At 47.6% G+C, this 14,258-nt stretch overlaps 1 protein-coding gene across 5 annotated transcripts in view; it reads left to right on the top strand.

Annotated features, from left to right (window-relative positions):
• Positions 1 to 313: 313 nt before the first annotated feature.
• Positions 314 to 14,258, top strand: part of CNOT1 (CCR4-NOT transcription complex subunit 1) — a 58,048-nt gene continuing 44,103 nt past the window's right edge. For all 5 annotated transcript variants that reach the window (XM_084533742.1, XM_084533744.1, XM_084533743.1 and 2 more), the window contains exons 1-8: positions 314 to 457; positions 5,644 to 5,918; positions 10,205 to 10,312; positions 11,023 to 11,121; positions 11,646 to 11,714; positions 11,815 to 11,869; positions 12,295 to 12,498; positions 13,973 to 14,141. In XM_084533742.1, the coding sequence (XP_084389868.1) occupies positions 5,817 to 5,918; positions 10,205 to 10,312; positions 11,023 to 11,121; positions 11,646 to 11,714; positions 11,815 to 11,869; positions 12,295 to 12,498; positions 13,973 to 14,141 (806 nt within the window). In that variant the 5' untranslated portion in view covers positions 314 to 457; positions 5,644 to 5,816. The remainder of the gene's footprint in view (positions 458 to 5,643; positions 5,919 to 10,204; positions 10,313 to 11,022; positions 11,122 to 11,645; positions 11,715 to 11,814; positions 11,870 to 12,294; positions 12,499 to 13,972; positions 14,142 to 14,258) is intronic.

Raw genomic sequence — 14,258 nt, 5'->3', positions numbered from 1 at the left:
CCCCGCGCTGATTGGCTCTCCCCGACAGCCCTCGCCTCGGCTGCCGGCGCTGATTGGCCGCCGCCGCGCATGCTCCGCCCGCAGGCGCCAGCCGGCCCCCCCGATTGGCCCAACCCTCGCGGCCAATCAGAGCGCGGCGCCCTCTCCGCGCGGCCAGCGGGGGCGGGCGAGCGCCCCCCCTCGAGGCCGCGCCGCGCCGATTGGCCGAACCGCGCGGCGAGCCGCGCTCCGATTGGACCAACCCCTGCGCGGGTGGGCGGGACCACCCCTTTTCGCCCCGCCCCTCGCCACCACCCACCCCCCCCTCCCTCCCGCTGGCGTGCCGCGAGGGGACGGGGGAGGGGAAAGGCCGCGACGTGAGCGCGCGACCCCGGCCGCCATTTTGTCGCGGAGCGGCGGAGCCCAGCGCGCACAGGCCGCGGCCCCGCGCCCCGCTCCGGCCACAGGCGGCCCCCAGGTGAGGCCCCGGAGGCTGTGAGGGGAGGCTCCGGGATCCACCGGAGGGCACCGGAGCTGGGCCCGGGGGAGGGTGAGGGGTTGGGAGGCCCGGGGCCCGGCGCTGCTGAGGCGCTGCTGAGGCGCTGAGGGGATGAGGCCTCCCCGGGCAGGGCCGCGCTGTGGGAGCTGAGGCGGGGAGGCTCCCCGGGGGCACGGCTCTGAGGGTTCCTGCCTCGCCTCGGCTCCCGGCCCGTTGGTGGAGCCGTGAGGGGACCGTGAGGGCCCGGCCGTGCCCTCAGAGGATCCCCGCTGCTTGTTGCCGCCTGGGAGGGCCGGGAAGGCGCAGCCCCCTCAGGAGGACCCTAAAGGGGAGTTTCGGCGCCGGGCTGCGGTTGCAGGTGGGCTGTGCGGTCCGGGGGACGGCTGTGGGAGAAGGGGGGATGGCAGCGCTGTGGGACATCAACAGTTGGCCGTCCCGGCAGCCGCTCTGTCAGGCAGCTCCGTTGTGGTCGTTGCTACTCCCCGGGAGCCCCGTGTTCTGTTGTACCGAAGGTTAGCGAGCAGCCCTAACCCCCAACAAGCCGTGAACAACTCGCTCGGACGATCTTCGAGCTGTGTTTACAGCAAAATGGAGATAATAATCAAAAAAATCAGAGCCAGACACTTTATTTCTTGATAGGAGATGAGCTGAGGGGGTGTCTGCTCGTGAATCTGACTTCTGAGGAGGAAGCATGGCATCTGCTCGCGGTGGAACTTGCCCCCCCCCCCCCTTTTTGTTTTTTTAAGCAGGTAACAAAACAGGCGTGACGCCTGGCAAGTCATTCTTAGTGCACGTAACTGAAGTGTTTCCTGTTTCTACGGTAACTACATTGGCATGGAGTTAAATTAGAGGTGGGATAGGTCCAGGTGAGGTGACTCTTCCAAACAGGAAGCAAATGTAGCTGGTAGGACGTGGGCCTGTGCCTTCTCAAGTCTTATTTGCTTGTTTTTTTCTGCTTTCATGCTTTTAAGCATTCTGATAACTACTGACCCTCTTGATCTGGTTTCTTGAAGCCAAGCTCCTAGTAAGCTTGCTATCTCCCTGTCTTATTTTCAGACAAATACCTAATTATTTTTTCTTCTAGCATAGTGCTCCTAGATTTCAAACACTTTTTAAGTCGTGCTGAAGCAGCAGCTACTGGTGTGTTAAACACTGAGTACAGGGAAGGGAAGTTGTGCAAGTGCACCTTAGGAAACGTTTATAGGGACGTTGTGTGACCCTGTGAAGAGGCATCACAGCGTGGTGTAGGGAGTTCTTACCCCTGAGATTTGTGGCTGAGGACGTGGCCATTCCAACCAGATCTCTCTTACGTTCTGTGGATGCTGTAGTTCTGCTTTGCCTCTTTGAAGTAGCCTTTAACTGTTTTAAAAGACTTCTTGGATGGCAAAGCAGCACAGAGCTTTTGAGAGCAGGTCCTCGCCTCCAGTGGAAGCTTTATCCTGCGGTGTTGGACTGAAGGGGAAGTAGGAAGTCAGAGTTGCTTGGATGTTTGTAAACAGTCCTGGTTGAGATGTGAAACGCCTGGAGTTGCCATGTCATGATGCTTGCCTGGCGTCTTTGAGGTAGGTTCCAGACCTGAAGCTTAGCTGGCCTTAACGTAGCGGCACAAACGTATGTGCTGAGCTCAAGTGCTCTGTGGAAACTGAAAGTAACGTGTCTGAGCAGCATCGGTGGCTTCCAGTTGACTGGAATTGTGTGCAGCTTTCCAGTAAGTGGAGTATTTGGCTGGTTCTCCTGTGTAAACACCTATGTTCGAGCCAGGCAGATTATTCCGTAGCTTATTTCTCTCTTTGCTTGACTTACGCTGTAAGGTTTTTCCCTGTAGATTTCAAAATGAGATCCAGGAGTCTATTAACTGCGGCACGATTCAAAACCCTCATCCCCCTTGGAGCACTTCTCACGTGAGGCTTCGGAGAGGTGTGCTGCTCTCCTGTGTGCTCTCTTGGCGTGTGGATGTGAGGAAGCGGGTAGGAGCCCGTGCTCTGAAGGACAACTTCAGCAGTGGCACTTTTAGTGTGTTCTGTGTGCTGTTTTGTGGCAGGAGCTCAGAACCTAGCCAGTGACTGTGTTGCTGTTTCTGTCACTTGTGCTGTTTTATCCTCCCCGTGCAGTACACGTGGCTTAAAGTCTTTACAGCCCTTGAAACTTAGGGAGTGTAGTTATTTAGCTTGGAAAAAATAATTAAAAAAAAAAAAATCCAAAGTTTGGCTTCAAGTTTGAAGTTACTTTCTTCGTAAGGTTGTTCCTGAATGCGTGGAGGACTTGAGATTTGTTCTCCTTGTCCTCAGCAGCGAGGTGTAGTTACTGCCAGAGATCTGCTTTGGGTTATTCGGGAGTGTTTTGGCTGGACTTGTTCTGGTCAAACCTGGCTGTTGGTTACGTGTTGGTCTTCTCCCTTTTGTGCTTTGGGATTCTTGCCTTGAATTGTATCGTATTTCTGACATAGTAACCTCGCAGAGCTTTGGTGTTGAAGAGGATCAGCTGAAGCTTTTCCCTGCCAAACGTTGCGTGGATGGCCCATCGATTTCCTTAGAAAGTGTTCGTGCTTACAGGTTTCAGCAAGTATTTTCTACCTCTTAAAAATCTGCTGTGTTGTGCAGCGTCCAGTGGTGATGCTTTGCTGTGTGAATAAGAGCTCCCAGGTCCTGCGTCTGATACCTTATTCCATTAATGTGTGATAGGAGCTGCCGATTTTGTCAGCAAACTTAAATTTTTGGTCAAGTCTTTTTGTTCGAGGCTCAGATTTTCTGAACCTGTACAGACAGCAGGCGCGCCCCGTGCACGGGGAGCTCCTTGAATTCCTGAGGCCAGGGTAGGGAGATTGATTCCCACCAAGAATATATGCATCTAAAAATAAAGCCTGCTTTGCATAGCATTCATAGCTTCCTCGAGCCCTGCTGCAGAAATTGACGTTTAGCCTGGCGTTGGGCAGCCAGGGAGCTACCTGTGTGCGCTGCTGCTTTCCTGGGGGCTCTGCCTTACCCTGAGTAAATAGGAAGCTGCTGTGCTCCGTCCTTGAGCTGCAGGGTTCCCTCTGCCTCCTGGAGAAGGAAAAACCTGGATTTGACTCGATCGTGGGCTCTGGCACTGCCAGATTTTGTGATTGGGAAGAGGGAATGGTGGTTGTGCCTCCATGGGATCGCAGCACGCAGGGCTGGTGCTCTCTGCTCTCTTGGGGGAGAGCGGTTTGCTGCCCAGCTCCAGGGCTTAAATGCTTAATTTGGGGTGGGGTAGGTGCGATGCTGTGCTGGTTGCTTCAGTCTGAGGAACAATACCCAGAGAAATGTTTGGTTTTATTCCTAGCGGCCCGAGAGGCATGCTCTGAAACTTCGGGGAGTGTTGTCAGAGGGACAGGGTTGGAGCTCTGGCATGGGTCCTGCTCTTGAGCCCGCACCAGGCTGTTGCTGGGCTGCTTGTGCTTGGTGGGCTTTGCAGCTGGAAGCACTGCGCCTTTGGAGCTGTTTGGTTTTAAGCAAATACTTTCAGAAGCTTTAGGTTTGTCTGGTGTGTTAAACCTTGCTGGTGGGATCTGCTTGGGCAGCATACACCTGTGATGTCTAGTGGTACTTTTAAAAGTTACTATTTAGTCCACAGATGCTTTCTAAAACTAACTTAACACTTACAAAAACCAATCAGGTACCGTGCTACAGAGAAACCTGGTAACTTGTGTACTCACTCCACTTCCTACAAAACTTTTAGGGTTAAAAACCTGCAGGTAAGGTAGTGAGGGAGCCTGCCAGCTGTACACAAATAAAAACGGCAAGTTTTCTTGCTGCAGTTTTAAGCATGTTATGAAATCCTTTCATAACACTACTAGCTTGTCTTGGAAATCTTAAAGAAGGTGCTCAATGTTAGTTGGAAAAGTTTTGTTGTAAGACCTAGGGGCTTTTTTCATAGGTGGGATCTTCTGTAGCTTCACGGAATATACAGGGTTTCTGTGGCATCACACAAGTTGGCAATTTTTTTTTCCTTTAAAAAAAATCCATGACCCTTCATCTCACTCAGGCTCACTGCCCTGCCCCAGCAGCAGCAGAGCCATGGGGCTGATGATCCAGCAGGGCTGGGGCACTGAAGCCGTGTGCTGGGCGTTCATCCGTGCAACCAGAGCACAAAGAAAGAGTTTTTATTCCGAAACGGGCATCTTCAGGCTCCTGGCAAGAAGCCTGGTGACCTTTGTGTCCTGATCGAGCGGAGCTTCACAGCAGCGGCTCTCCAGCGTGCTTCCAGCCCTGACAAATTGCAGAGCCGCTTCCCAGGGCGCCTTCCAGCTTCCTGGGAGCCTCCTCCGACTGTTGGCTGCGCGGGACTCGCTTTGGGATGCGATTTTTATCGCGTTGGCAATCTGTAATTTAACAGACGAGATGTCAAGTGCCAAGTTCTGTGTTCGCAGAGTAATTTATTAAGCTGGCAGGCTGTGCTGTTCTCGCTCGCTGGAAAGCTGTTTCCGCGGAAGCCAAATGTTAGGGTTAGTTTATTGCAGCTCTCGGCGCGTGTTGCTCATTCACGATCCCTTGTTTTGGTGCGGGCGCCTGAGTGCGATGCTACTTGGAGAGCAGCGAGGGAAAATACCGCAGAAATGGCTGAAAAGTGGCGTTTTCCTGTAAATTTGCGATGGTTGCCTTGGCTGATGGCGACCCCTGATTGTTGCTGGGTGGGATCTCATTTATTATGCGTCTCGTTTTCTCCTTTCTTGCCGTGCTGTGAGGGTGGGCATTCCTCTGGCTGAAACGAATAAATGCGGCCGGGGAGTGTGAAAACAGCCGAGCTGGTGTTGTGGAAACTTAATAACATCTCTTTTTCCTTGTGGACATAGTTACGTTGAACGGTTTACGTAAGTTAAGCCATCAAAAATGTCTCTGTTCTCAACATCTTTGGTGAACCGGAGTTTTCCTGTTCCGCAGTTCAGCTTATGAGCAGAAAAGGCCCTTAGGCATAACGCTGAGTTTGTGTTTTGTTTCCACCGCGTGGTGTTCTGCCGGAAATCCAAACATGCAGAGAAACCGTGAGCTTTTTAATATTATGTCCATTTTTTAAAGGTTTTTTAATCGGGAAATGAAAGAAAAACTTTATTGGGTAATGATCTGCAACACGGTAACAGCAGTGCCTGGAGCACAGCTGTAAAGTTGCCCCAGGACTCGAAGCTAATGCAGGTTTTTGTCTTTCAGGTGCCATGTTTCAGAACAGAGGAAGACAACTGAGGAAGAAGAGCTGAAGAAAGTAACACAACCAGATACAGGCTAATTGGGGGAAAAACAATTAACCTGTCTCTGAGGTGACTAAAGGGGAATAATGGTGATTTTGCGCCGGGCTCGGCCGCCTGCTTCCGCCCCAACCAGCAATGAATCTTGACTCGCTCTCGCTGGCCTTGTCTCAAATCAGCTACCTGGTGGACAATTTAACCAAGAAAAACTACCGAGCCAGCCAGCAGGAAATACAGCATGTAAGTAGCTAGAGGTGCTGCGGAAGAAATTTTGGGAAGAAACAATGGGAGTGTCGGATGGAGTTTCTCTCTCCTCATGCACGTTTCTGTTCCCGCGACGCCAAGAACCGCAGCTCGCTTCTCCGAGGTGTTCCTGTTGGTTTCACTTGCCAAGCGGTGGAATACAGCAGCAGGATGTTATCCTGAAACCGAGATAATTTAGTGGTTGCATATTAGGATTAGCTCCTGCTCTTGGAGTATGGTGTGCAAAGCTTCCCTGAACTCCTTCAGGCTAAAGTTTTCAACTTCTGGATGCTCCTGAAGAACAGAATTGGGTGGGAGAGGGTTGGAACCACACACATTTGCTGTTCACAGTTGTTGCAGTGAAAAAATTGTTCATCTGAATACCTTTGCTTGCTTTGGATGGAAGCTTTTTTTGTTCCTTACGTGCTTCAAAGGAGTGTGGCACGCTGGTGGAGCCAAGGGAACTGTGTTGCCCCTGTTTTTTCAGAAGGCAGGCAGGGTAGCTGCGTATCGAAACCAAGAAAGATCCAAAATCTGAGCAAGAATTGTGGTTCAGCTGACCCTCTTAAAAATAGCTCTGACTTGCAGGATGGGCCGAAAACCCTTATCGGGGCAGAGTACTCAGGAGGAAGTGAATGCTACTGAGCCAGTTTTAGAAACGGGTTTAGTTCAGTTCCCAGCAGGCAGCTGGGCTGCTTCAACTTTTTTTTTCTTACACCGCTGCAGTCCGATAGCAATTTGAATGAAATGTGGGGGCCAAAGGGTCTAAGCAGAGTCAGTTTCTATAACAAGAGACCTGTTTAAAAGCAGGTCCACCCCAGGCCTCTTGCTGTGCTGAGTGACTGCGAGCTAGTCAGCAGGAAGGCTGCATTGGGTATAGTTGATTATAACACGGATCTAGGATTTCAAAACTAAATTCCTAAAACCTCCTTGATCCCCGGTGTTTTTTTAACTTGCTGGTATCGCTTTACTTTTGTGGTTCCTGGTGCAATTTCGCCTTAGATAGTTGGAGGTTCCATGTACATGCTTCAACTGCCTTTGTCTCGCAGCGCGCTGCTTGGTGTAAATTTTTGGCATAACTCAGTTTTACAAAGTTCGTGTCTAAGCACACAGACTGGAAAGGCATGCTTGGAGCTGTTCCTTTCCCAAGTGATTAGTGAAAAGGGCCTCTGATCTCGAGCTCCTGGCTTTATTCCAGCTTGCACTTCTGACCAAAATGACACATTTGAATCCATCACTAGTGACTGTAACTGTGGCAGAGCTCAAGCAGCTGATTTTTGCTTAAACATGCTTTCAGTAATCATTTAACATATGTGATGCTTTAAGACTTTTTTTAAAAAAAGAACATATATTTTAGAAAAGAATCTCCTATGTATTTATCAAAGGGATGAATTCTAAAGAGCAGCTTCCTCTGAAATGGGTTTTGTGGTTTCCTTTTTCCTGAATTAGTGGTAAGGAGAGCCCGAGTGGAGAGCTGGGAAGGGCTTTGCAGACGTTCATCTAGGAAAGCAAAGCCGTCTGCGTTCAGATGAGCAGAGCTGAAAAGCAGAGTTATTTCTGGGCTAAGCCTGTGTTTGCCTAAACAAAATCCAACTTGTCCCTGTATGTTAGATCTGAATATGGGTGGTTTGAGCTTTATCCTGCATCACGGTGCAGCTGGGTGGGCAGGGACCTCCTGGTGTCACCTGGTGCCACCCTGCTCCAGCAGGGCCACCCAGGAGGCGTCAGGTGCCTCAGCCTCTCCTGTGCCATGAGATGCCCTGCCCCAAACAGCGCAGAGATGTTGGAGTAGCAGCTCTGGGCCACCAGACTGTGCTCCTCTGAGTCTTTAGGAGGGCGTAGTAGTGTTAGCACTCAAGCTTCATCCTCTGTAATTGGTAGGGGAAGAGTGCTGGCAGTCCTGCTGCCTATAGATTAAAACTGAGCTCAGTTTTGCAGTTGCCAGAAACAGGCAGGTTTCTTGTAAGTGCTCAAGGCCTCTTAAACGCAGACTGGCACCTCCAGGGCTGCTGTTGTCCTGGAATATTGTGGATGTAGTTGTAAATAAAAGCTACAGAACTAACTAGGGAGTAAACGTGTACTCAACTCATATTCGTGGCGTGGTGCAGACAATGCTTTACCCTTTCCCTGAAAAAATGCCAGGCTTCTGCTTTATTGGAGTAACGTGCTGCTGTTGTTGAGCTGCTGGCATGAAACAAGAGTTGTGCTGTAACCCTCCGTGTTTAGCAGCGAACACGCTGTAGCAGCTGTTCTTCCCAGGGCAGCCAGCCTTCAGGGATGACTTTATGAGCAGGTACGCTGTCTTGGCAGTGTGTAGGAAGGCTGCCAAACAAAGATTTCCTTCAGCTCTTCCTACAACAAAGCTAGCAGTTCTTCTAGGAAACAGAATAAGAACTTCTGAATAGAAGTACAGAATAAGTGTAGTGAGAGTTGAAAAATGCGATGCTGCACTTCCAGCCTTCGCTTTCCCCCACCGTGTGTTAAATTTTCAGATGCATAACCTTCACAAGTTGCTCCTAAGCAAGGCAGCGATCTCATTCTGATGCAGAGATGTCGTGTTGATAGCTTCAGTGTGTGCAGTTTTCTTCGGCGTCCATCTGCTTTTGTGAATTCATCTTGGTTACAGCACCAAGTAGCTCGTTGAAGATTGATCCTGTTTTGTGCCAGTCTGGTTGCCATGTCTCAAGCTACACGCTTAATTGGAGTTGTTTAAGCAAATTGCTTGTTTTCTGAAGCCTGAGCTCACTTAGAATTTGCTTTTCACTTAGAATTTCCTTTTGCGTGAATCCGAGCATCTTCCCACTTAATCCTGGGGGGCAGCTGCCGTTGAGGACGGTGCTGTCAGCTAACTGAAGGGGGCTGTTTGCTCCGGGCTGATGTATCAGCAGCGTGTATGTTCCAGCCCCTGGTCATGATGCAGAGCTATCCTGACTCGGATGTTCCTTTCCAGCAGAACAAAACTTGGCAGCCCCTGCAGTGAGCAGCCCGTGAGGGAAGGGGAAGTCCAGGGTCAGATAACGATAGAGGAATTGAGCAGAGCCCTCGGAGAAGCTGAGGCGGATGCAGCCTGAAGCAACGCTGTGTGGCCCTTTGCACAACCAGCAGACGAGGATGTTTGTGGCAGGGTGCAGCCCTGAACTTGGTGGAGGAAGTCACAGCGCAGGGCAGAGCTGCTGGGGCGTGCTTCCACACGCTGTGGAAACAATGGCCAAACTTTGCTGACAGGTGGAGGTGGGGTTTGGTGTTAGCTGCTGTCATTTGGACAAATCAAGCAAGTTGCTGGTGATGAAGTGACTGGAACCTGCTGCCACTCTAGGTTCTTCTGAAAACGAGTGGTGCTGTGCAGTTAGGTGAGGCTTGAAGGAATGCAGGCTGAAACAGGCCAAAACAACCTGGAGCTGCTTCAGGCAGCAAGCTGATGAGCTGAGCTGTACCCAGGAGTTAAGCTGAAGGCAAATCGTAGGGCACGCTAACAGAAATGGAGTGGTGTTACGAAGATCTAATAATGAGTAAGAGATGTTGAAACTAACACATGTGAATCACCTGTTTAGACTGAGCTATGGAATTTGGCTGAATGAGCTCAAAGGACAGTATCATGTGCTGAGTGCTTGCTGCCCAGCAGCGTGATTTTAAAGTTTGTTAATGAGCAAATGGGAAATTATTATTTTTTTTTTTTTACATGGCAGGAAACACTGTATAGTATTCCCTTTTTGTCTAAAAAGGGCCTGGAGTAGTAGTGGCAGTCAGTCACGACCGGGAGACAAGGTAGAAGCTGTCTGCAAGCTGAAGGAAGGTGCCCTACAGTGGCCTGTCTGGGAGAAATACCCAATAATAGGTGTAGCACACAGATGCAGGCTGTCTCAGGGCTCTACTCTTGCACACTGAGGCACAGAAGAGGTAGGAAAAAATATGGGGAAAAGCAGGACCATGGCACCGTGTGGATTCTGGGCTGCTTTAGTGGCAGAGAAGCTTAAAATCACCCTCTAGTGACTTGAAAACCCCCTCTCTTAATGGTTTCTTATGAACCCTACCTGTGAAATGTACGGCTTCTCTCAAAGTGACTTGTGTCTAGATTCTTTCTCTATCTTTTTATGCTTTTAATTTGCAAATAGGTTTAATGACTTGTTTTCTAGGTTACTAATTAAAACAGAAACATGCTCGATTCTGTTGAAACTCAACAAGTATTAAGCACTCAGAGCACTGCTCTGTCCACAGTGCTGGTCCCAGATCATGCTGTGTAATGAGTGTTTGTTACCAAGTTGTTTTTGGATGCTTTTTTCCAGATTGTGAACAGGCACGGTCCCGAGGCAGACAGGCATTTACTACGCTGCCTATTCTCGCACGTGGATTTCAGTGGCGATGGTAAAAGCAGTGGCAAAGATTTCCATCAGGTAAAGTTTGCGCTGAGGCAGCTGCTTGTTAGTGTTGCTTGTTATCAAATCCTGTTCCAGATTTTTCTATTAAGCACAAAGGGAGGTTGAAGATGGTAGCTTCAAGCAAAATACTATTATGTCATTCAGCTTTTCAATTGGAAGCAAATGTTGGCAGTCCTCTAGTCTGAGGGCAAAAATTGTTGGTATCTGACTCTTAAAATACCTTCATCTGGAAAAGCAGCTCAAGTACGATTTTTCTTCTTACCACATACAGTGCTCTACTTTGAAAGCCTGTATTTGTCTCTTCAGAACTTTGTCCCAGTCCACTAACTGGTTTGTCTGGTACTGGCTAGTGTTTTTCATCCTTAAGCAATGTTGGCACAGACTTTTTAGCACACAAGTAAGAACCAAATATTCTTAGATCCTCTATTGCATGTGTGTGAAATGAATTGCAGAAAACGAAATGTTGTGTGTTTGCAAATCAGTTTTCTTTGCCATTTTATGCAAATGTTTGGTCGCTTTCTTAATCTTAGAGGGAAAACCAAACAAAACCTGAAGTAAGCTTGACTGAAAGGAAACTAGTTAAATGAGTGCTGATGAGAATTTAGGCACTTGCAAGGCTTAAAGGTTTCTTATATTTAATGATACTGCATTTAGTGAAAAGCAGCAGCTTTATTGTCTTGTTCTGTGTTGAAACAATATGAATGTTCAAATTTTGTTTGTTCCAGACTCAATTTCTGATCCAGGAGTGTGCGTCGCTGATTACGAAACCAAACTTTATCTCGACGCTGTCCTACGCCATTGACAATCCCTTGCACTATCAGAAGGTCTGTGTGCTTGTTGAAAAGGATCCTCCTGTTTTTCCCTCGTGTCTTTCCTGTTTATTTTTTTTTTATGGCTAAGCTCAGTTGTGTTAAAATCTTCAAAAATTGAGCTTGGTGGAAGTTCTGTTTTGTTAAACTGAGCTAGTTACTCGGCCACTCAGAATAAAACTAATTTTAAAAGCTTAATCTAATGTTAGTTCCTGATGGCTTGTTTCTGGCAGACAGTACCAAAATAAATGATCAGTGCTCGCGTGTTTCTTTCAGTATGAAAGCCATGATGGGGGTTTAATGCTGAAATAGATTAATAGAGGGATATGTGGAATAAACTTTTAGTCTAGACGTATCCAAAAATAGCTCTAGAGATGCTTAGTTTACCAGTACAGGCTTTGTGTTAACCTACAGTAGAGCAGTTAATGAAATTGAAGACCTTTAAATGAGCTGTAGTTTTCCTGCTGCATGACAAATGAGACTAATCATGGAGACTAATCATGTAATCAGCTCTATTTAACTCTTCTTACCTATTTCAGAGTCTAAAGCCTTCACCCCATTTATTTGCCCAATTGAGTAAAGTCATCAAATTAAGTAAAGTTCAAGAGGTAGGTGTACATTTTATTTCCAAAATATTTCAGTGTTTTATGACTGAGCTTGTTGGAAAGGATGAAGTCTCCTTACTGTGATGGTTGTTTTTCTTTGTAGGTGATATTCGGTCTCGCTTTACTGAACTCTTTCAGCTCAGATCTACGAGGTTTTGGTAAGTGAAGCTTCCAAGCTATTGCAGCAAGAACACCTTTTTTCTTTGTAAGCAGCGGACTTTCGAGGTGGATAGGTGTTTGCATGCATCACCTTGCAATCAGGAGAGCTACTGAAGTCTAACAGCATTTCGAGAGAGTCAGTAGGTAGCTTGGTCATCTTGTCTCATATGAAAGTGGGGGTCCCTTCTGTCAGTGATGTGCTAGATGATGAATCAAGTTCAGATACTGTGATATCTTTCAGCTTTTTAGCTGTCCACTAATACTGAGTTCAGGGCTATGGATTGTAAGGTTTCTATTTAAGTTGGAACTCTTGCAGCTTGTGGCAAACGAACTCTGGGTAAGAGAATGGTACTTAAACTAAAATGTGTCTTTATCTTGAAAAGAAGTTTCAGGTTTTGACTTTAGTTTCTTTTGTGTTCAAAAGCTGCCCAGTTCATCAAACAGAAACTCCCGGATCTTTTGCGCTCTTACATTGACGCGGACGTCAGTGGAAATCAAGAAGGTGGCTTCCAAGATATTGCAATAGAGGTCCTGCACCTTCTCCTCTCCCATCTCCTTTTTGGGCAGAAGGGAGCGTTTGGGGTGGGACAGGAACAAATTGACGCTTTCCTCAAAACATTACGTAGAGGTAAGTGTGGTGTTTTTCTGGAGCCTGACTAACTGCAGGTTCTGAGATGGGCTTTTGTAACTTACAGTCAGTGCAGACTGCTGAAAGGGGGGGGTGAGGTTGAGCTCACTAAACCTTCACAACAAAACTGGAAGAAAAATACTGCTGTTTTAGCATATTTCTCTTTCGGTGAGCAGTAGCATGAGACAACCTCAAGGCCTTTTTTTTTTTTTTTTTTTTTTTTAAAGTGTTTTGATAAATAAGCAAAGTAAACGAAGGGAATATGCTAGTGTGTTTGCTTGTGTGGGATGGCCCGGCTTTAACTGAAGCAACGTGTGTGCTGGGTCTGTCTGGGATGGAGTTAATTTTCCCTGCAGCAGCCCATACAGTGTGGTTGAAAAACTTGAGCTCCTTACATGGCAAGGAACATGCATTATAGTCCACATCTTTGAAAGGGTAAGTTCTGGGTTGCTTATATTAGGTGCAGATCTATGAGGAAATATTAGCAGAGCAAAGGAAGTGGTTTTGAATAAAAATAGTTAATTTCCTGGAATCTACCATGGTCCCTGTGTGGTGGCAGGGGATGCTGTCAGTGGGCTATGAACTGGTAGCCTCTTCCTTTCAACAACAAAACTGTTTGCTGTAAACCCTTCAGAATGAGCAGGACTTGGGCTCAGGAGCTAACTGCATTTAACACAACACACTGCTTGGTTCTGCCCAGGCCTGGAGGACGTCACCCTTTGTGCAAAAGCAGAATGTTTCTTCTGTTTAGGTGTAACTTCTTAGGTCGTGCTTTCTTTAATGCTGATTAGTGGTTATCTTCTGTTATTCCTCTCATTTTGCTTTGGGAAATTGGGAATTCTTCTCTGAATGGCCCCAAAGGGTATGGAGGCATTACACATCATCTTAAAGATAATGCTGCGTAAGGAAGGCCTGCCCATGAGTTATCTTTACTCTGCTGCATTCCACTGCAAGTAAAACTCCTACCCACACCTCTGATTTTCTCAGGACTGTGTCTCCCTTAAAATTTGCTTCCCTGAAAGGAAGAAAGGAGTATTTTCTCCTTCCATCCCCAAGTTTCGCACTTGGATTGCTGGACATCTTGGGCTGAGCACTCAGTAGCAGCTCCTTTGTTTCCTAATACTTCTTGATTTGGAGGAGAGCCTTGCTTTACTGCTGTATTATTTCCTGCTCTGCTTTTTTTGGATGATTGCTGTTAGTGACAATCTAGCTGTACACTTACCACTGCAGCTGCTAGCCTTTTTTGGCAGTTGCAGTGTGAACCTGTGTTAAGGTGTAGCCTATTTTACATTCTTGTTCTCTAGGAATATGTAAGTGCCAGTAGAGAATTGGTAGGTGGGATGGAGGAAGGCTCTGAGTGCCTTCCAGGTACCTGCAGCAGCAGGGAAGTTCTAGTAGAGCGCTCAATTTATTTTGAATGGTCACTTGCATGTAACTGGTGTTGTGGGTTTGTTTTTGTTCCTCTTGCCCTCAGATTTTCCCCAGGAGCGTTGTCCTGTGGTGCTTGCACCACTTCTATACCCTGAAAAACGGGACATTCTAATGGACAGGATCCTGCCTGATTCTGGAGGGATAGCCAAAACAATGATGGAGAGTTCTCTGGCAGACTTCATGCAAGAAGTTGGCTATGGCTTTTGTACAAGGTTTGTAGGAAAACCCAATTTCTTACGTGGAATCGATCATCTTGGGTGGTGGTGGTTTTCTTTCTCTTCCTTGAGACAAAAGGTAAAGAAAAAGAACACTTTAAGTACTAAAATAAC

Source organism: Aythya ferina, assembly GCF_964211825.1.
Source record: "Aythya ferina genome assembly, chromosome: 12".
NCBI lineage: Eukaryota > Metazoa > Chordata > Aves > Anseriformes > Anatidae > Aythya > Aythya ferina.
The sequence above is the reverse complement of the archived record's forward strand: the minus strand, read 5'-3'. Positions and strand labels throughout refer to the sequence as shown.